This window comes from Coenobita brevimanus, chromosome 73, assembly GCF_032717465.1.
Source record: "Coenobita brevimanus isolate Jiangsu-jjx chromosome 73, ASM3271746v2, whole genome shotgun sequence".
In the NCBI taxonomy this organism is placed as follows: domain Eukaryota; kingdom Metazoa; phylum Arthropoda; class Malacostraca; order Decapoda; family Coenobitidae; genus Coenobita; species Coenobita brevimanus.
The window spans coordinates 568,960-592,968 of record NC_137026.1 but is presented as its reverse complement, the minus strand read 5'-3'; the positions used below and the strand labels follow the sequence as shown (position 1 = coordinate 592,968).

The 24,009-nt window shown below is 41.5% G+C and overlaps 1 protein-coding gene across 1 annotated transcript in view; it reads right to left on the bottom strand.

Annotated features, from left to right (window-relative positions):
- Positions 1-21,654, bottom strand: part of LOC145407404 (protein amalgam-like) — an 83,238-nt gene extending 61,584 nt beyond the window's left edge. The window contains exon 1 of the mRNA XM_080278336.1: positions 21,420-21,654. Coding sequence (XP_080134462.1) covers positions 21,420-21,654 — 235 coding nt within the window. The remainder of the gene's footprint in view (positions 1-21,419) is intronic.
- Between the last annotated feature and the right edge of the window lie 2,355 nt (positions 21,655-24,009).

The following is a 24,009-nucleotide window of genomic DNA, read 5'->3' as shown; positions in this document are numbered from 1 at the left end:
GTGGCCCGCAGTACCCAAGCTTCGGGCCTTCCTACCCCCAGGCCCTTCCATGGCCTCCCTAAGGGGTAATAATGGCTTGATTTTTACCATTGATATTGATTACCTTACATGGAGAGACAGACTGGCAAATGAGCGAGTGAAGGAGCCTTGTGGTGTGGATGTGGATGTGATAGGAAGCGTTAGGAGAAACACACTGAGGTGGTTTGGCCATGTGGAGAGGATGGAGAGTGAGAGACTAACGAGGAGAGTGTATGCGAGTGAGGTGGAGCGGGGGAGAGGAAGGTGGAGGCCGAGGATGAGATGGAGGGATGGAGTGGAGAGGTATATGAGAGAGGGGTGTGTGTGAGCTGGGAGCAAGGCAGTGAAGTGGAACTGGACAGGGCGATGTGGAGGTGATTTGTTTGTGGTCACCCCTTACGGGATCGAGGCGTCTGGCAATGGATAGATAAAACTATACCAACTTATTTCCAACGTATTTTCTCTTTTAATTCAGTTACCCATCGATAATACTTTTTCGGCTGCGGGTGGACGTGTACAGTGGAGGGAGAAACATCTTTGCTTCCCTTCCACAGCAATTCCTTCTTCTCCACATAATATTAGTCTATCTCTCTATCTATAGCCCGACGTCCTAATCCCGCAAAGGGTGGCTGCGGACAGAACGCCTCCAAGTACCTCTGTCACCCACCATTTGACTGCCCTCCCCCCAGCTCACTCCCCCCTCCCTCATATGCCTCTTAATATTTTAGTCCAGGTTACGAACAGCCTTCGAGACAACTTTGATTAAATTCATATCTTCTGAGAACTCTAAATACACCCGTGACTGTAAAGCAACGAAGGTGGCATGTTTGGTGTGTGTGTGTGTGTGTGTGTGTGTGTGTGTGTGTGTGTGTGTGTGTGTGTGTGTGTGTGTGTGTGTGTGTGTGTGTGTGTGTGTGTGTGTGTGTGTGTGTGTGTGTGTGTGTGTGTGTGTGTGTGTGTGTGTGTGTGTGTGTGTGTGTGTGTGTGTGTGTGTGTGTGTGTGTGTGCGTGTGTGTGTGTGTCTTGTGTAAAACTGATGAAGGAAGTGCTACCCCAAATCTACCAGGAGTTATGCAAAACATCGCTAAAGAAGAATTGCTACGAAATTCAAAAGCCAAGGATGATACGACAAATATATATATATATATATATATATATATAGATATATATATATATATATATATATATATATATATATAGATAGATAGATAGATAGATAGATAGATAGATAGATAGATATAGATAGATAGATAGATAGACAGATAGATAGATCGCTGGATAGGGTCTTTCAAAAGGTCCAATGCGAATGAAAAAAAAAAAAAAAGCAGAGGATAAGGCAACACGTGATATGGAAAGTCAGCGAAAATGTGCAAGGATGGGCAGTGTGGAAAGAATAAGTTGCAGTGCTTCCTTGAAAGACTGACTAAGAGGGTATATATAGGTGAAGTGGAAGGAGGGAGAGGGAGGGGGAGACCGAGGATGAGGTGGAGGGATGGAGTTAAGAGGTATATGAGGGAGAGGGGAGTGAGTTGGAGAGAAGGCTGTCAAATGGTGGATAGCAGTGCGATTTGGAGGTGTTTTGTCTGCGGCCACCCTTTACGGGATTAGGACGTCAGGCTATAGACAGATAGACAGATAGCTTCCTTGCGTGCATCGTCAAGAGAGAGGAGGCAGAAATAGCGAGTATGTGGAAGGAGTAATGTAGAAGCCATCGTCTCGTTCGCTGATGGTGGCTTCAGTATGTAGTTGGGCAGTAAATTTTTAGGCCTTCCCCAGTCGCCTCGTTGTGTTTGCCTCTCCAGCATCCCTGTTCATCACTCACACTGTAAACACACACAGTTGGCCGCATATAAACCTGGTACAGCATCAGTGTAGCAGAGGTCTAGCATTTGGTACATTTAACAACCTTGACATAATGACGTGTTTGTTGGTGGCACTGAGAGGAATGAAATGAGGTGTCAAATACCAGGTGAAATGACCAGGTAACCGTGATGCATGAACATCAGAAACTGTAGCTGCACTTGCACCTCACACACACACACACTGTCCCAGATGCATGTGTGGCCAGGTGCATGTAGATATTCAAGCACACATAGGCGTTCATGTGAATACCTGCATATTTACCGTCCACGCATTCTTTCACACACACATTTGTCCACGTATATACAATTAACATAAGGAAAATCGAACCACCTTTCAGTCGTACAATGATGAAACTCTTGCACAATATTTTAAGTCTATTGTGCTCTAAAGATCGCATTACTGATTTTCGAAAGTTATTGTTCTCGGTATCGTTACTTTTCGTCAGAAAGTGGACCCATGCCAGCACTGCCAATGTAAGGGTGAGGATATACTTGCCCGAAACATATGATAGACAGGATGAAACAATGCACCGGGTTAGAGCCGCTGCAATACCAGAGTTTGAACTTTGAGTGGACCCCTGGGCCTCATTTCCTCTTGTCGATCACATATTTGGCGCTAGTATGTCCGCACCCTTAGAGTTAGGGACAAGAGCTCACTTATAATTCCACTGCGTCTTTGTCAAACTTATGGCGTATCTGTCACCTTCCTTCCTGACATCAGGCCAAAGGTGATCATTTATGGGCAGACACACATACCAAACTTCTCTTGGCATTAACCTACAGAGGAAAGTGAGAAGTAGAAGCAGACACATACCAAACTTCTCGCAGGCGATATTAACCTACAGAAGAAAGTGAGAAGCGGAAGAGGGTTAAATGTTAGGAATTTTACAGAACGCATTCCATCCCATATAAGATGCAATCTGAGTCAAAAGAGCAAAACCATATATATATTAAAATGATCCTATTTCTGTATGTTTGTTGGTTTGTTACTGTAACACAGCAAAAACGGCGCACTGTAGTGCAATTTCTGTTATAGCAAGGTACCGTAAAAATGCTCTGACTTGAAGAATAAAACAAAATCCAGTCCAATCGGGCCACCGGTTCCCGAGTTATGACTCATTTCTGGCCTTTTGACATCGAGCAGAGGCGACCTTAAGCAAGTCTGGATAATACGTGTGCATTTCTTTACCATCCCAGTTCATCACCAGCCACACACATGTCCAGTAAAGAACACACACTCACTTCATTACGATCAATGAAGTGACAGTGAACAGTTAGCTTCGCCACCCAGTACAACACAAGCAGCTTCTCAGAATATTGTGTATGGGTTGCATAACTGTTCGAGTAAAACGTAGATCGATAGTGTTGTCCACCCTGCCACGGAGAGAGAGATGGTCTAATATTTTTTATCTACTTGTTACTTCCTTCTGAAAGCTTACATTTCCATGCTGATAAAAATAATTTTCTATCTATATATCTACTTATCTGTCTATTTATTTATCTGTGTATCTACCTGTCTATTTATCTATCTATCAGTCTGTCTATCTATCAATCTACCTGTCTATTTGTCTATCTATCACTCTACCTGCCTGTACATATATATATATATATATATATATATATATATATATATATATATATATATATATATATATATATATATATATATATATATATATATATATATATATATATATATTCTTACGGAACAGAGAAAGACAATGTACACTTTAAGTGAGAATACTAAAAATCACCACTGTCCCGTAAAGTTCCAGGTTCAAAACAAAAGAGTTAGGTAAAATTACAAGTTAAAGTTTAATGCTTAAACTAACAACAAAATATTCAGGACTCATAAGGATAATGTAATGGCAAATAAACAGGTTAAATATATGGTTAACTGCAATAGCCTCTATTAACACGAAATTAGCAAGAGTAAATTTATCTAAGTCAGCCCTGATAAAATGAGATACCAGATAATACTCAGTGAATGCCAGATAAATAATTACAGATACAAACTATTATCAAAAATGACTGACAAAGAACCCTACATAAATTACAAAAACTTCACTAGGCCTACAAATTAAACTTATGCTATACAGTACAAGAAAAATGCAACAACAGTTATACTCAAATTACACACAGCTGCTAGATGGTTGGAGACTTCTTGAGCACTCACAATAATAATATCTGTACAGGGGAGGACAGAGATGTGAACAAAATGAGGAGCAGATCTAAGTGGCCATGATGCAGAGACTGAGCTCATTATATAGGAGCCAGGAGAGCTTGATACAACTTGTAATAAGGACGCGCAAATGAAGCCATGGGGACATAGAGTTGACAATCCCGCTCTGGACAACAGAGAGAACGACTTACTCTACTATAACGGTAGAAGGGGGGGACTGAGGCAGAACACGCTCGTGATCAAACATGCAGCATCTGTGCGTTAAAATTAGACAAAGGATGATGAAATCATAGGCTATGTAACACCTCCCCACAAAGAAAAAAGAAATTTACAAAGGAAATTTCTTATTACTCTAAAACAATCTGTATAGGGCATTACAGACCATGCAAAGGTCCCTCCTAATGTTACAAAACATGAGATCTCCCTAGCACGTTCAGTCATAGGTACTTGCCAGTATCCCTTTAACAAATCAAACTTACTTATGTACCTAGCCTTTCCGATCTTGTCTATGCAATCTTCCACGCGAGGGAGAGGGTAAGTGTCTGTTTTGGTTATCTGATTAACACGTCTGTAGTCAATGCAAAGCCGCTGTGACCCACTTGGCTTAGGGACTAGAGTGACAGGAGAACTCCACTCGCTCTGACAGGCCTCAATCATCTTGTGGTCCAACAGGTAGCCAAGCTCCTTCTGGATGAGAGGAACTTTCACTGGGTTCACACGGTAAGGAGGCAATTTAATTGGCTTTGCGTCTCCAACATCGACATCATGCATCAACACAGTGGTTCTTCCTGGAGTAGCACGGAACACTTGCGGGTACTCCTGCAGTAATGCCGAAAACTCCTGCCTTTCCTTGGGAGGTAGATGAGAAAGCTTAGTCTGGAGATCATTCATGATATCAGGATTCTTCCCCAAACTATCACTCAGGCTCATACTGCATGGGAGAGCTTCACTTGCAGACTCGGGTGGAACAGCTACAGTGCAGACTGGATTAATTTTCGTCCCGCCTGTGATATAACTTTAGCATGTTGATGTGACATAGTTGCTTGCTCTTTCTACGATCTGGTGTGGCGATGACATAGCTGACATCACTGAGTTTCTTCTCCACGAAATAAGGGCCACTAAACTTGGCTTGAAGAGGTTGCCCATGAACTGGTAGCAGAATCAAAACCTGATCTCCTGGCTGAAAGTGGCGTAACCTGGACTTCTTGTCATACCAAGTCTTCATCTTCTCCTGAGCAGCTCCTAAATTCTCTCTCGCCAGCTGTAAAGCAGTGGACAGACGTTCTTTGAACTTCATCACATACTCCAGCAGGTTGACGTCATCTTCCTCCGACAGCCAGCATTCCTTGAGTAACTTAAGGGGTCCTCTTACTTCATGGCCAAACAGTAGTTCAAAAGGTGAGAAGCCCAGTGATTCATTTGGAGATTCTCTTGCAGCAAACACAACGAATGGAAGACCTTTATCCCAGTCTTTCTGATGTTCCAAACAGTATTTCTTGAGCATCGATTTGAGTGTTTGATGATATCTCTCCAACGCTCCTTGGGTCTGGGGATGGTAAGCTGAAGACGTGCTCTGGGTGATGCCCAACTCTTTCAGAGACTGCTTGAAAACGTTTGACATGAAATTACTTCCCAGGTCTGACTGTACCTCCTTAGGCAGACCAAACTTTGTGAAGAACCCCAGCATTTCCTTAACCACGTTCTTTGCTGAGATGTTTCTAAGTGGAATGGCTTCAGGATAACGAGTAGCCATGTCAATCATGGTCAACACATAAGAAAATCCTGAAGAAGTCTTAGGAAGAGGGCCCACAATATCCACCAACACACGGGTGAAAGGCGCCTCAAAAGGAGGAATGGGAACTAGAGGTGCAACCTTTTCGGTCTGATTACACTTCCCCACAACTTGACAGGTGTGACAAGACTTACAATACCAGGAAACATCCCTGAAGATACCTGGCCAGTAGAAGTGTTTCAAAATGCGTGCCACAGTCTTCCTCACTCCAAGGTGTCCTGCCAAACTGGAATCATGAGCCACTCTAATGATATCCTGCCTACAAACACGAGGGATGACAACTTGATGTACAACCTCCCATTCACAGTCGGCTGATGCTGTTGGGGGTCTCCACTTCCTCATAAGTACTCCTGACTTTATATAATAACAAGTAGAAGCACCAGCTGACTCTTCCTCACTGCAAGCAGAGTTAGCTAGACCTTTCAACTCAGGGTCAGCAACCTGCAACTCAACCAACTCTTGACGAGACAAATTATCAACACTACGGGGTACTGCCTCATCTGGTGAGTGGTCCAAATTAGCAAGAAAAGTGTCAGCTAGGATAACATCATCATCATCATCATTATCCTCTAAATCACCAGTAACTTTAGCCTTAGCCCTAGTGACAACACATGCAGGGAACACATCAGGGACATCACAATCCTGGGACACAGCCACTGGCTCACTAGACAACTGAGGAGCTGGACACACTTGACTTCCACCAATATCATTTCCAAGTAAGAAAGTTACACCTGACATTGGGAGTGTCTCAACCAACCCAACCATAACAGAACCATTAACAAAACCAGACTCTAAATTCACTCTGCACAGAGGAACAGAGAAGTAATTATTCCCTACACCTTGTAAGATTACAGTTTCATCAGAGGAATTAACATTAGAGCCTAGAACACTGGTCAGCATAAGGGATTGGCAAGCACCTGTATCACGATATATTTTAACTGATTTCCTGTCATTACTGTCCAGAGGACTGACAAAACCATCAGACAGGAAATTAGCACATGAACTCTTGAGAGTGTCACCCACGTTACTGCTCAAAAGAGGAGCTCCATCATGAGAATTTAAGTTACCCCTCAAAGCAGGTTCAGTTAACTCAGTTAAAGAATTCTGGGAACTCTCAAGAGTGGACACTAGACCAATTGACTGAATATTTAAAGACTCCTTTTTGTTCACATCACGCTGTCTCCTGAAACATCTCTCCGTAGTATGACCAAGCTTACTACAATAAGTACATTTACTTTTCTGAAATCTAGAGGTGGAGCTGGTATTTACTTCCTGAGAAACATCATCTTTATTCTCTTTCCTGTTACCTGTACTCTGAGTAGAGGCAACGTACTTACTCTCAGCTTTCCCTTTTTCTCTAGAATATCTCTTGTGAGTGAGAACATACTCATCAGCTAAAACTGCAGCATCAGACAAATTATCTATTCTTCTCTCATCAAGATATAGGCTTACATCTTTATAAATACACCTTTTGAAGTCCTCCAGCAAAATCATCTGCTTAAATTTGTCAAAATCAGAATCCACATTCTTAGAATTTAACCACTGCTCTAACAGATCTTCTTTGATTTTTGCATACTCAACATGGGATTGCTTATCTTGCTTGTAAGTTGTCCTAAATTTTACTCTATAAGCTTCAGGAACAAGCTCATAGGCCTTAAGAATCAAGCTCTTAACTACATCATAATTATCAGACTGATCCTGAGGCAAAGATGCATAAGTTACTTGAGCTTTACCGGTGAGAACAGTTTGAAGGAGTACTGGCCAATACTCCTTAGGCCAATTAAAACCTGTAGCTACCCTCTCAAACAACTGAAAATACTTTGTTAAATCAGATTCATTAAAAGGAGGGACAAGTTTAACATTTTTAGCCACATCAAAATCATCAGAGCTAGATGATCCAGTTCCACATTGTTTCATGCGATACTCATGGTCTGCCTGAATCCTAGCAAGTTCAACTTGTGCGTGAAACTCAGCCTCCTTAGCACGGGCCTCCTGCAGGGCTAGCTGTAACTTAGCTAATTCAATCTGCGTTTGCTCATTTGGAGGAGTTACATTAAACAACCTTTCATTAATCATGTCAACAATCTGATCTTTAGAATGATGAGAGCGAACAACAAATCCCAATTGTTGAGCAACAATCTTAAGTTCATTCTTTGTTCTGTTTTCTATTTCACACACTGTTTGCACATTTGACAAAAAATCTTTGGCTTCATCAAGTGTAGAAATAGTAGCCATCATGAATATATCACAGTCACAAAATATCAAACAATATCCTTATGATAATATCCTGAATATCCTGGCGAGGTCGCCAAATTTATGTTACGGAACAGAGAAAGACAATGTACACTTTAAGTGAGAATACTAAAAATCACCACTGTCCCGTAAAGTTCCAGGTTCAAAACAAAAGAGTTAGGTAAAATTACAAGTTAAAGTTTAATGCTTAAACTAACAACAAAACATTCAGGACTCATAAGGATAATGTAATGGCAAATAAACAGGTTAAATATATGGTTAACTGCAATAGCCTCTATTAACACGAAATTAGCAAGAGTAAATTTATCTAAGTCAGCCCTGATAAAATGAGATACCAGATAATACTCAATGAATGCCAGATAAATAATTACAGATACAAACTATTATCAAAAATGACTGACAAAGAACCCTACATAAATTGCAAAAACTTCACTAGGCCTACAAATTAAACTTATGCTATACAGTACAAGAAAAATGCAACAACAGTTATACTCAAATTACACACAGCTGCTAGATGGTTGGAGACTTCTTGAGCACTCACAATAATAATATCTGTACAGGGGAGGACAGAGATGTGAACAAAATGAGGAGCAGATCTAAGTGGCCATGATGCAGAGACTGAGCTCATTATATAGGAGCCAGGAGAGCTTGATACAACTTGTAATAAGGATGCGCAAATGAAGCCATGGGGACATAGAGTTGACAATCCCGCTCTGGACAACAGAGAGAACGACTTACTCTACTATAACGGTAGAAGGGGGGGACTGAGGCAGAACACGCTCGTGATCAAACATGCAGCATCTGTGCGTTAAAATTAGACAAAGGATGATGAAATCATAGGCTATGTAACAATATATATAAATATAAATATATATATATATATATATATATATATATATATATAAATATATATATATATATATATATATATATATATATATATGTATATATCATCAACAGCCGTTTGAGTGTCCACTGCAGGCCCGGCCTATCCCGACCGAAGTGGGGACGATACAGCCAATGTATCTCTACCAAATGGCTTATGCTGTCTGGTAGAGATTGTATGTAGGGTGGGAAGTGCTTGTAAGTGTAATTGTAGTGTTGGAGTGGCTTTGGATGTGAGTAGTCTGTGAACCAAGTGTAATCGGCCTGCACAAGCCGACTGGATGCAAGCATACTTTATAGAAACCGACACTGGTTTAACCACAGCACCCCTTGTGTCCGCCAGTGCAGTACATGGCCGGGTGAACACTCCCAAAGTTTATTACCCTGCCGGGGCGCGAACCCTGACTCACCCGTGTACGAAACACACACTCTACCACTGTACGACAGAGGCTTCATATATATATATATATATATATATATATATATATATATATATATATATATATATATATATATATACAGTAATCACTCCAATATCCGACGTAATAGAGCCATAGGTAGGTCCGGTTATTGGTTTTGTCCGGATATTGGGCCCCAGCTTGTGGACTTGTACTTATGGACCCTAACTCAGAGAAACACCTATACAACTCCCTCTGGACATGCATAGCACCTATTCAAGACCCAAATCACACCAATAAGGCACATAAATGACTGAAATAAATGCAAAAGAAACATAAAATGAGGGTTTAGAAGTATGTTCATACATTAATAAACATTCTGGTACTTATAGACCCTAACCTAGCCTAACTCAGAAAAACACATTCCTACTGCAAATGCATAGCTACTAACACCCTATTCACACCAATAAACGACATTAAAGAGTGAAATGAGGTAAGTATAGTATGGAAAAAAGTACAGTATGAAACATTCTGGCTACTTACAGCAAGTCCCTGGCCACCTCAATGAATAACCGCCTCCTCTCGGACTCTGACAGTAAGAACGATTTCCTGAAGCACTTGCAGTACACTGTTCCTGAAGTCTTGCACTGAACTTTGTCAATAACACACAGAAGTCCGTTCTCTTCACAGTGTGCACTTTTGTCTAAATGATGCTCCATTGTATCTTACTAAGTGTTGCACTTTAACTTTTCTCATTCTTTTCATTTTCCAAAGCCAAAACAAACAAGTCTATTTACGTTAAATTTTTTTTTCTAGAGCCTTTTCTCTCACAACTTTAAATCTTTAACACAAAACACTGTTTTTTTCACTGCACAACACTCAAAATTCCCGTGTGGTCTAGTGGAGAAGTTCTTGCTGTTTATTCACTGTCAGAGTCCGAGAGTATCACTGGCAGGCGACCTAGGGGTGCATCGCTGGGTCGTGGTGATGGCATACCCACTGCAGAGGACTCTGAAGACAGCCGCAAACTCACGTCGAGCGGTGACTCCACCGTGGCTGATGTGCTGGGCTGTGGCTCGGAGCATGAGGGCCTGTCTTGGGGAGGCAACGGAGTGGAGCCAGGGCTGGGCACAGCGGGGGTCACGGGCCTGAAAAAACTGTCAATGGTTGATTGACGCAATGACCGACGATTCTGACGATTGATGATGCGCTGCCTGAAAGCACGCACTTCCTCCACAAGTCCCAAGGGCCCCATCTCCCTGTCGCAGTCCGGGTGTTCCAGGTAGTCTAGGACGAACTCTAGATGTTCCCGGAGTGCGCTCAGCTTGGGGATGGCTGGAGTAGTATCCTGCTGAGAGGAGTCCGCATCATCGTCACCTTCAGCTTCGGAATCTTCAAGTTCGGTACTGACACCTGCAACCGAAGACGCGATCTCGATATCAGACAATGTCTGATACCCAGGATCGGCCTCGTCATCATCCAACCACTCACGAACATCGTCCACATCTACATCGTCGCCGTGCGTATGTAGCCGTGCATGGAAGTCATCCACGTCAAACCCTAGAAAATCGTACTCCACATCCGTTCCGAGAAGCAGACGAGACCAACCATTTTCCAGAGTTTTCACAGGGACTTCCTTCCATGCACTAGCCCAGTTGTACAGCGCAGACTTGAAGTTGTAGCAGCGAAGGTTTTCCAAAGTCCTCTTGCCTCGTGTGGCCCGTCCCTCCCTGCGCTCGTCCTCGTCCTCGAGAACAACCATCACCTCGTCCAGGAACTTCCGACGGTATAGGCGCTTTGTTGCCACGATCACTCCTTGGTCCATTGGTTGGATGAGAGCAGTCGTATCAGGTGGCAGAAACATGCACCTAATACGGCCATTTTCAGCAACCAAGTCCTTGTCGCACGGGTGGGCAGGTGCATTGTCGAGTAAAAGGAGGGCCTTTACCTGGTCGCGCGGGATTCCCAGTGTCTTCGTCTGGTAATGGATGACCTCCTTGACGAAGTGACGGTGAAACCAGTCTTTGAAGATCACAGCTGTGAACCATGCCTTCAAAGAATGGTACCAGACGACAGGAAGGACATCCATCACCCCACGAAGGCACCGAGGCTGCTTTGCGTGGCCAGCAACAACGGGCTTAAGCCGGTGCATGCCGTTAGCACTGGCACAACACAAAGCAGATATCCGTTCCTTGGAAAGCTTGCAGGCAGGTACACACTTCTCCGTCTCCTCGGCTAGAGTGTTCGTTGGCAGCGAGTGATAGAATAGGCCAGTTTCGTCAGCGTTGTAGACTTGACCGAGAGTTAGGCCCTCCCTGTCGATCAAGCCTTTCACCTTGTGCCGAAACTCGTCAACTCCATCCTCGTTAGCGTCCAATGCTTCGCCATGTGCTTTACGGTTGGTAAGGCCATGTCGCAACTTGAACGCAAAGAGCCAACCCTCAGATGCCTTGAAGTCTAGGGCGTCGTGAAGCCTGGCGAACTTCTCAGCAGCAGACTTCAGCTCCGTTCCACGTACCATCACACCAGCAGCACGTTGTTGTCGATACCAAATCACCGTGGATCGGTCGATTTCTGCAAACTTGGGGGTAAACATAACCTTCCTTTCCACGTTGCGTTTGCCTCTCGACGAGAAGTCACCCATGTACTGCATGAGTTTGTCTCGGGACCTCTTGATATCGAACAAAGTAGACCAGGCCAGGTTAAACTCGTGAAGAATGCGGGAAGAAGACCACCCCGCATCTACTTTCTCCAATATCTCCCTCTTCTTCTCCAGAGTCAACACCACTCTCTTCCTTTTCTCAGGTGGCGGGGCCATCATCACACACACTAAGAGGAGGCCCGAGAGCAGCAGGAGGCCCTGCAGCAGGTAGGGCACCACCACAAAAGCGATCAGGTGGGCAGCCATTACGACGAGCGTGCACTCGCGGTGAGAGACAGGCGGAAAGTGGGGAGAATGCAGCGGCGCTCTATCGGACATCGGAGGAATGACGCGCCAAAACAATGCTCTCTGCGGCACGCGCGGTAAGTTCAAATTACGGACGGGAAAAAATCATTTTTTTTGGGGGGGGTGGTTCGGACCATTTTGAGAATGTTGGATCCCAGGATGATTATGTCCGGGTAGTGGGGATGTTCGGTTATTGGGCGTCCAGATATTAGAGTGCTTACTATATATATATATATATATATATATATATATATATATATATATATATATATATATATATATATATATATATATATATATATATATATATATATATATATATATATATATATATATATATATATATATACATACATATATATATATATATATATATATATATATATATATATATATATATATATATAAATATACATATATATATTGTTACGGAACAGAGAAAGATAATGTACACTTTAAGTGAGAATACTAAAAATCACTACTGTCCCGTAAAGCTCCAGGTTCAAAACAAAAGAGTTAGGTAAAATTACAAGTTAAAGTTTAATGCTCAAACTAACAACTAAACATTCAGGACTCATAAGGATAATGTAATGGCAAAAAACAGGTTAAATATATGGTTAACTGAAAATAGCCTCTATTAACACGAAATTAGCATGAGTAAATTTATCTAAGTCAGCCCTGATAAAATGAGAAAACACTGGATAATGCTCAGTTAACGCAAGATATATTATTACAGATACAAAATATTATTACCACTGGCTGACCATATGAATTACAAGAACTTTACTAGGCCTACGAATCAACACCTTATGCTATACAGTACAAGAACAAAATGTAATAACACTTATACTCAAATTACACAGCTGCTAGATGGCTGGAGATTTCCTGAGCACTCACAATAATAACAACTGTACAGGGGAGGACAGAGATGTGAGCAAAATGAGGAGTAGATCTAAGTGGCAATTAATGCAGAGACTGAGCTCATTATATAGGGGCCGGCAGAGCTTGATACAACTTGTAAGAAGGACGCGCAAATGAAGCCAGAGGGGACAAAGAGTTGACACTCCTGCTCTGAACAACAGAAAGAACGACTTACTCTACTATAAGGGAGGAGGGGGGGAGTGAGGTAGAACACGCTCGTGATCAAACATGCAGCATACTGTACGTTAGAATTACACAAAGGATGATGAAATCATAGGCTATGTAACACCTCCCCACAAAGAAAAAGAAATTTACAAAGGAAATTTCTTATTACTCTAAAACAATCTGTCTAAAGTCTAGATAAGCAATCTGCAATAACATTTTCTTTCCCCTTGACATGTTGTATGTCTAATGAATACTCCTGAAGAAGTAGACTCCATCTTGTCAATCTCTGATTTTTATCTTTAAACTTACTAAGGAATTTCAGTGGGTTATGATCGGTATAAATGACTATGGGGTCAAAACCAGAACACAAATAAAATGAAAAATGCTGTAAACCCAAAATCAAGGCCAAAAGCTCTTTCTCAATAGTTGAGTAGTTCTTCTGAGGTGGAGTGAACTTCTTACTGTAATAAGATACAGGGTATTCAATACCCTGATCATCCTCTTGCAGCAAAACAGCCCCAGCTCCTGTATCACTTGCATCAACAGCCATCTTAAAAGGCTTAGCAAAATTTGGAGTAGCGAGCACTGGCTGACTTAATAGGATAGCTTTAAGTTTGCTGAAAGAGGATTCACAGTTATCGGTCCAGACAAATTTAACTCCCTTTTTCAGTAGGTCTGTAAGTGGTGATACAAGAATTGAAAAGTTAAGAACAAATCTCCTGTAATAACCTACCATTCCCAAAAATCTTTGTAGCTCTTTCCTACTTTTAGGTCTGGGAAGATCACTTATAACCTGAACCTTAGCTCCTGGTGGTGCAACATGTCCATCACCAATTACATACCCAAGGTACTGAACTTTAGCTTGACCAAACTCACACTTTGATAAATTAGCTACAAGATTAGCCTGAACCAAACGCTCAAGAAATTTACTGACATGGCATAGGTGATCTTTCCAGTTGTCACTGAAGATTAATACATCATCAATATAAACAACACACCCTGCCAAACCCTCTGTTACAACATTCATGAGCTTCTGAAATGTGGCTGGTGCATTCTTCATACCATATGGCATTACAGAACATACAAAAGTCTTTCCTAGTGTTACAAAGCATGAGATCTCCCTAGCACGTTCAGTCATAGGTACTTGCCAGTATCCCTTTAACAAATCAAACTTACTTATGTACCTAGCCTTTCTGATCTTGTCTATGCAATTTTCCACTCGAGGGAGAGGGTAAGTGTCTGTTTTGGTTATCTGATTAACACGTCTGTAGTCAATGCAAAGCTGCTGTGACTCACCTGACTTAGGGACTAGAGTGACAGGAGAACTCCACTCGCTCTGACAGGGCTCAATCATCTTGTGGTCCAACAGGTAGCCAAGCTCCTTCTGGATGGGAGGAACTTTCACTGGGTTCACACGGTAAGGAGGCAGTTTAATTGGCTTTGCGTCTCCAACATCGACATCATGCATCAACACAGTGGTTCTTCCTGGAGTGGCACGGAACACTTGCGGGTACTCCTGCAGTAATGCCGAAAACTCCTGCCTTTCCTCGGGAGCTAGATGAGAAAGCTTAGTCTGGAGATCATTCATGATATCAGGATTCTTCCCCAAACTATCACTCAGGCTCATGCTACATGGGAGAACTTCACTTGCAGACTCGGGTGGAACAGCTACAGTGCAGACTGGGTTATTTTCGTCACGCCTGTGATATAACTTTAGCATGCTGATGTGACAAAGTTGCTTGCTCTTTCTACGATCTGGTGTGGCGATGACATAGTTGACATCACTGAGTTTCTTCTCCACGAAATAAGGACCACTAAACTTGGCTTGAAGAGGTTGCCCATGCACCGGTAGCAGAATCAAAACCTGATCTCCTGGCTGAAAGTGGCGTAACCTGGACTTCTTATCATACCAAGTCTTCATCTTCTCCTGAGCAGCTCCTAAATTCTCTCTCGCCAGCTGTAAAGCAGTGGACAGCCGTTCTTTGAACTTCATCACATACTCCAGCAGGTTGATGTCATCTTCCTCCGACAGCCAGCATTTCTTGAGTAACTTAAGGGGTCCTCTTACTTCATGGCCAAACAGTAGTTCAAAAGGCGAGAAGCCCAGTGATTCATTTGGAGATTCTCTTGCGGCAAATACAACGAATGGAAGACCTTTATCCCAGTCTTTCTGATGTTCCAAACAGTATTTCTTGAGCATCGATTTGAGTGTTTGATGATATCTCTCCAACGCTCCTTGGGTCTGGGGATGGTAAGCTGAAGACGTGATCTGGGTGATGCCCAACTCTTTCAGAGACTGCTTGAAAACATTTGACATGAAATTACTTCCCCGGTCTGACTGTACCTCCTTGGGCAGACCAAACTTTGTGAAGAACCCTAGCATTTCCTTAACCACGTTCTTTGCTGAGATATTTCTAAGTGGAATGGCTTCAGGATAACGAGTAGCCATATCAATCAGGGTAAACACATAAGAAAATCCTGAAGAAGTCTTAGGATGAGGGGCCACAATATCCACCAACACACGGGTGAATGGCGCCTCAAAAGGAGGAATGGGAACTAGAGGTGCAACCTTTTCAGTCTGATTACACTTCCCCACAACTTGACAGGTGTGACAAGACTTACAATACCAGGAAACATCCCTGAAGATACCTGGCCAGTAGAAGTGTTTCAAAATGCGTGCCACAGTCTTCCTCACTCCAAGGTGTCCTGCCAAACTGGAATCATGAGCCACTCTAATGATATCCTGTCTACAAACACGGGGGATGACAACTTGATGTACAACCTCCCATTCACAGTCGGCTGATGCTGTTGGGGGTCTCCACTTCCTCATAAGTATTCCTGACTTTATATAATAACAAGTAGAAGCACCAGCTGACTCTTCCTCACTGCAAGCAGAGTTAGCTAGACCTTTCAACTCAGGGTCAGCAACCTGCAACTCAACCAACTCTTGACGAGACAAATTATCAACACTACGCGGTACTGCCTCATCTGGTGAGTGGTCCAAATTAGCAAGAAAAGTGTCAGCTAGGATAACATCATCATCATAATTATCCTCTAAGTCACCAGTAACTTTAGACTTAGCCCTAGTGACAGCACATGCAGAGAACACATCAGGGACACCACAATCCCTGGTCGCAGCCACTGGCTTACTAGGCAACTGAGGAGCTGGACACACTTGACTTCCACCAATATCATTTCCAAGTAAGAAAGTTACACCTGACATTGGGAGTGTCTCAACCAACCCAACCATAACGGAACCATTAACAAAACCAGACTCTAAATTCACTCTGCACAGAGGGACAGAGAAGTAATTATTCCCTACACCTTGTAAGATTACAGTTTCATCAGAGGAATTAACATTAGAGCCTAGAACACTGGTCAGCATAAGGGATTGGCAAGCACTTGTATCACGATATATTTTAACTGATTTCCTGTCATTACTGTCCAGAGGACTAACAAAACCATCAGACAGGAAATTAGCACATGAACTCTTGAGAGTGTCACCCACGTTACTGCTCAAAAGAGGAGCTCCATCATGAGAATTTAATTTACCCCTCAAAGCAGGTTCAGTTAACTCAGTTAAAGAATTCTGGGAACTCTCAAGGGTGGACACTAGACCAATTGACTGAATATTTAAAGACTCCTTTTTGTTCACATCACGCTGTCTCCTGAAACATTTCTCCGTAGTATGACCAAGCTTACTACAATAAGCACATTTACTTTTCTGAAACCTAGAGGTGAAGCTGGTATTTACTTCCTGAGAAACATCATCTTTATTCTCTTTCCTGTTACCTGTACTCTGAGTAGAGGCAACGTACTTACTCTCAGCTTTCCTTTTTTCTTTAGAATATCTCTTGTGAGTGAGAACATATTCATCAGCTAAAACTGCAGCATCAGACAAATTATCTATTCTTCTCTCATCAAGATATAGGCTTACATCATTATTAATACACCTTTTGAAGTCCTCCAGCAAAATCATCTGCTTAAATTTGTCAAAATCAGAATCCACATTCTTAGAATTTAACCACTGCTCTAACAGATCTTCTTTGATTTTTGCATACTCAACATAGGATTGCTTATCTTGCTTATAAGTTGTCCTAAATTTTACTCTATAGGCTTCAGGAACAAGCTCATAGGCCTTAAGAATCAAGCTCTTAACTACATCATAATTATCACATTAATCCTGAGGCAAAGATGCATAAGTTACTTGAGCTTTACCGGTGAGAACAGTTTAAAGGAGTACTGGCCAATACTCTTTGGGCCAATTAAAACCTGTAGCTACCCTCTCAAACAACTGAAAATACTTTGTTAAATCAGATTCATTAAAAGGAGGGACAAGTTTAACATTTTTAGCCACATCAAAATCATCAGAGCTAGATGATCCAGTTCCACCTTGTTTCATGCGATACTCATGGTCTGCCTGAATCCTAGCAAGTTCAATTTGTGCCTGAGCCTCCTGAATACGAGGATTTGCCTGAAATTCAGCCTCCTTAGCACGAGCCTCCTGCAGGGCTAGCTGTAACTTAGCTAATTCAATCTGCGTTTGCTCATTTGGAGGAGTTACATTAAGCAAGCTTTCATTAATCATGTCAACAATTTGATCTTTAGAATGATGAGAGCGAACAGCAATTCCCAATTGTTGAGCAACAAGCTTAAGTTCATTCTTTGTTCTGTTTTCTATATCACACACTGTTTGTACATTTGACAAAAAATCTTTGGCTTCATCAAGCGTAATAATAGTAGACATCATGAATAAATCACAGTCACAAAATATCAAGCAATATCCTTATGATAATATCCTGAATATCCTGATAAGAGGTCGCCAAATTTATGTTACGGAACAGAGAAAGATAATGTACACTTTAAGTGAGATTACTAAAAACCACTACTGTCCCGTAAAGTTCCAGGTTCAAAACAAAAGAGTTAGGTAAAATTACAAGTTAAAGTTTAATGCTCAAACTAACAACTAAACATTCAGGACTCATAAGGATAATGTAATGGCAAAAAACAGGTTAAATATATGGTTAACTGAAAATAGCCTCTATTAACACGAAATTAGCATGAGTAAATTTATCTAAGTCAGCCCTGATAAAATGAGAAAACACTGGATAATGCTCAGTTAACGCAAGATATATTATTACAGATAACAAAATATTATTACCACTGGCTGACCATATGAATTACAAGAACTTTATTAGGCCTACGAATCAACACCTTATGCTATACAGTACAAGAACAAAATGTAATAACACTTATACTCAAATTACACAGCTGCTAGATGGCTGGAGATTTCCTGAGCACTCACAATAATAACAACTGTACAGGGGAGGACAGAGATGTGAGCAAAATGAGGAGTAGATCTAAGTGGCAATTAATGCAGAGACTGAGCTCATTATATAGGGGCCGGCAGAGCTTGATACAACTTGTAAGAAGGACGCGCAAATGAAGCCAGAGGGGACAAAGAGTTGACACTCCTGCTCTGAACAACAGAAAGAACGACTTACTCTACTATAAGGGAGGAGGGGGGGAGTGAGGTAGAACACGCTCGTGATCAAACATGCAGCATACTGTACGTTAGAATTACACAAAGGATGATGAAATCATAGGCTATGTAACAATATATATATATATATATATATATATATATATATATATATATATATATATATATATATATATATATATATATATATATATATCAAAGTAAACACCATGTCTCTAATAAAAATACGAAACCTTAAGTAAAAAATTAAAGTAAAACACCATGTCTGATAAAAATACAAGAGAAGAATTATTATAAGATAAGAAATAAATCATTCATAGCTAACGTTGGTGGGATGCTAACAACGTCCTAATGGGCTGTAGGTGGTGAGTGAGGAGTGATTCAGCCAGGAGGCGTGTTACCTCGTCACGACAAGCGTGAACAACAGAAAAATCAGATTCGCTTATGGGGTGGCCTAATGCTTCACAGCAAGTTCGGATGGCAGAGAAAGGTGGCTTAGCCATAGGTAGACCGGTTCTGTATGACCGTCCCCGATGTTCTGCAATTCTTACTCGTAATTGTCTCTTAGTCTGTCCAATATAAGACGCATTACAGCGACTACATTTACAATTATAGACAACAGAGGATTGCAGAGCGTCAGGGATTCGGTCTTTATGTTTGAACCATTGTCCGATGGTGTTGCTGGGTTTGAGACATACTTGAGGGTAAAATTCCTTAACTAAACTCGATATATTATTACGTATGGAAAAACTTTTTGGACCTAAAAATGGCAAGATATAATACAAAGATGATTTGTTTGCTGTGAGTTTAGGAGTAGGTGGGTTACGGATCTTATTTAGTTGTCTTCCCATATGGGTATGTGTGAAAGAAATTGGGAAACCATTAGAGAAAATTTTTTCGTAAGAAAACCCAATTCCGAATGTAAAGCAGAATAGGATGAACAAATATTATAAGCTCTGGTCAGCAGGGTTAACACCAAACTGCGTTTAAACTGAACTGGGATTGCTGAGTTGAATTTCGTGGTTAATCCTGTGAAAGTGGGTTCACGGTATACTGAAGTGGTGAAAGAATTAGTAGTTTTTTGGACTAGTATGTCAAGAAAGGAAAGTTTGTTGTTTTCTTCAATGTCAGAAGTGAAATGAATGTTAGCATGCCTCGAGTTTAAATAGTTTAGAAAAAGGGGGATGTGGTCTGGAGAACTAAACAATAAAAATGTATCGTCGATATATCTACGGTAAAGGAGAGGTTTGAAATGGGAGGGGCATTGCTGTAGCCAGTTTGTCTCATGGTAACACAAAAATGCGTTTGCTAAGAAGGGACCTAGGGGATTCCCCATCGCCACTCCATCAATTTGCTTATGAGGTTTTCCATTGAAAAGGAAAAGACAATCTTTAGAAGCGAGAGACAGTAATTTACGGAACTGGTTCATATTAAATCCATCTATTATTTTCTCATGTTTAAATACTTGATACGTGCACATGTCTACAGTTTCATCAAGAGGAATATTAGTGAACAGGGACTTTATATCGAAAGAAGCCATAGTACAATGGTCAACATCGTAGTTACAAACCTCCTTAGCGAAAGTAAATGAATCTTTAACCGTATGGCAATTGTTAGTAATGGGGGTAATCATAGGTACAAGAAATTTAAATATGTTATAGCTAACAGTTCCAATGGCAGAGAGAATGGGTCTGACTGGACAGTTCTGTTTATGTACTTTGGGGATCCCATACATGACTCCTGGTGTAGCGCCAGATACGTATAATTTTGAGTACACTTCATTACTAAGTACTCCATCAGACCTCAGTTTCCTTACGAAATTGTATACTTGATCTTCACATTTCGGTATCAAAGAAAATTCATCATCATTTACCATTTTGAACTTTGAACGATCATTAAGAAATTCAGACATTTTACACAGATAATCAGTCCTGTCTAGAATTACGACACCATTTCCTTTGTCTGGTTTAGTTATGATAATAGAATCATCATCTTTTAAACTTTTCAACACATTAATTTGCTCTCGTGTGACATTACTGCAAGAATAATTTGAAGAATAAAGACTAGGAAAAGCAATGTGCTTCAAGCTATTCTTTAAAAAATCATAAGTTCTACCACTACCTTGACAAAAAGAATGAGCAGACAAGTCCTTCAAAAATCGTTCAAATCCAAGAAAATGCAGGAGGAACCTGGGCTTTGGAGTGTGAATGGCATACTTTAAACCCTTACACAAAATGGATTTTTCTGCACTAGTCAGCTGTCTACTAGAATAATTAAAAATCACTTTATCATGGGGTACATTATCGGGGTTAACAAATCCTAATGTCCGTAATTTACGTTGCTGAGTGAATTTAACACGAGATGTGGAGTTCACATTAGTTCTCTCTATAAGATTAGTACAATGGGTAAAGTCAAAAAATGGTACAGATTTTTTTAGTGCAGATAATGAACATGTTAATTTGTTTTTATGAACCATAAGTGAACGTTGCTTACTCTTGACCTCATATGTAAGAATACGTCTTTGGCAACTTCTGTAGAGTCTTGACGACCGTGCGTGGGCATTGGGAACTTTGAAATTAAGAAAAGTAGAGATGAGGTCATGTTGTTCACAGGTGGTGAGGAAATCTAAGTCCAGCTGGACTTTCTTGACCTTGAAGTCGAGCCGTTCAGCTGCTCGGTAGGCCTGTAGCGTTGGAGGTTCATTCTTGTTAATACAGATGCAATACATTCACCATGAGGGAAGCGTAGTCTCAATATGAAGATAAACACCAACATAATCAGGAACATCTTTAATAAAATGGTGACGTTTCGACAACTCGTTTGTCATTTTCAAACCTTAAAAACAGAGAAGGGGCGTGGAGCAGTCGTGTGTGCCCAGTGTGGGCTGTAGGTGTGTGTGTGTGTGTGTGTGTGTGTGTGTGTGTGTGTGTGTGTGTGTGTGTGTGTGTGTGTGTGTGTGTCCAGTATCAACCATCATACAATCCGACTTGCAGCACATTCACTAAGTCAGCATCTCTGTCATCACAACACAACCACCTGCACCAAAACAAACCCATTCACCACGGGCCTGACCTAACACTCTGACCCCTACGATATCACTGCATGCATTTTTCTTTCCAAGTCCCAGACCGACGCGATTACAGCGTCCAAAAGGCCTGCCAGTATTTAACGAGATATGGAGTTTCATGAATGCGGGGAGTCCAGTTAACATGCCACATCTTCCAAAGTACAGTATATCCCTATCAATGGCTAACACATAAGATTTTTCAGTCTGGACATGTGGAGAGAATGGAGAATGAAAGACTGACTAAGAGGGTGTATGTAGGTGAAGTAGAGGGAGGGAGAGGGAGGGGGAAACCGAGGATGAGGTGGAGGGATGGAGTTGAGAGGTATATGAGGGAGGGGGGAGTGAGTTGGGGGAAGGGCAGTCAATTGGTGGGTGACAGAGCAACTTGGAGGCGTTTGTCTCCGGCCACTCTTTGCGGGATTAGGGCGTCGGGCTATAGATAGATGGTAAACAGATTTTACAGTGCCTAGAAGCATGATGGTAGATAAGGTGAAAGTACTGGACTGGAGGCATGAGTCCTATCTTTGCTGGCTGAGGATGAAGCCTAGCTAGGTAAGAGTCAACACAGCTGGGTCGAGGCTGGGGAAAGGATGGGTTTTGCTATGCACCGGCTGGCACAGGAGCGATGAGGGTGGACGAGGAACGCTGCCCAGCACTAGACAGTATGTGGGTATGATTTTTTTTTTTTTTTTTTATGCAAGGAAGAGGGAACCAAAGGTCAGGAGCCCGCAAACCTCTCCTACCAAGAAAATAACAAAAGCAATACAAAACAGAACCAAAGTCAAGTTCCGTTCATTTCGAGATGCCTGGACACACTGCGTTTAAAAGACTGGAGGTCATAGACAGTAGGAAATACAGACAGAGGAAGACAGTTCCAGAGTTGGCCTGTTGCATAAATGAAGGACTGGGATAACGGTTAACATCTGCATCAGAGAGTTGGACAGAAAAGGGATGAGAGTTTGTTGTTAGACGGGTGCTACGCGCCCGTCGTAAATGTCGAGGGATGCATGTAGACAGTTCAGAGGAGCAGTGACCATTGAAGTAGCGACAGAAAAGAGATAAAGATGCAACAGTACTGATATAACATGATCAATAAACCTCCAGGCACATCTTTAGGAAGCACATACGTGACAAGACCAAGGCGCTAATACCACTAGACCACCAGGCGGCTAAACTGTGGCGTTAAAGAAGCAGTGTACGGCGGGCAGAGTAAAATATAAAGCATGTCCTCTGGCTGCAGAATTTAATACAGATACTTTAGACTGAAGATTATTTATTTTAGGAGAGAGAGAGAGAGAGAGAGAGAGAGAGAGAGAGAGATCATTTAAAGCTAGAATTGTTTATTTGCTCTAACCTTTCGGGCTACACAGAACTCTTCATTTATTATCTATAACTTTATTTTCTCTAACTTTCTGCTCCTTTATTTTCTCAAATGAAGACTATTTATGTTGGGTGGGAGAGAGACACAATATAAAGCTTGCATTCTTTATTTTCCCTAACCTTTCGGGCTACACAGAACTCTTTTTCTCGAATTTTATTTTCTTTATTTTCTCTACCTTCATTCTCTTTAGTTTCTCTAACTAAAGCAATAACTCCGAAGGTAAGCCAAACTTCCTAACACCTCTTCCTAAGCAGTTTATTTTGCTCATTACACCTTACTGTCCTCTTCTGTGTTACAAAAATCCTTCTAATCTCGTCATACTCTGCATAAATAACGTACAAAAGGATATTAATCAGCTATATCCAAAAATACAGTAAATACATGAGGACGAGATGTTAGGGAACCTCCTTAACCGAAAATGACCAGTTGTTCGTCCCTGAGTGGTACGGTATGAGCACCTATACAAAGCCTTCTAATCTCTTTATACTCTGAATAAATAACGTACAGAAGGATATTAACCAGCCATATCCAAAAATAAACCGGTAAAGAAGAGAGGTTAGGGAACTTCCTTAACCGAGAATGACCAGTAGTTCATCCCTGAGTGGTATGATAAGAGCACTAAACCCTTACCATCC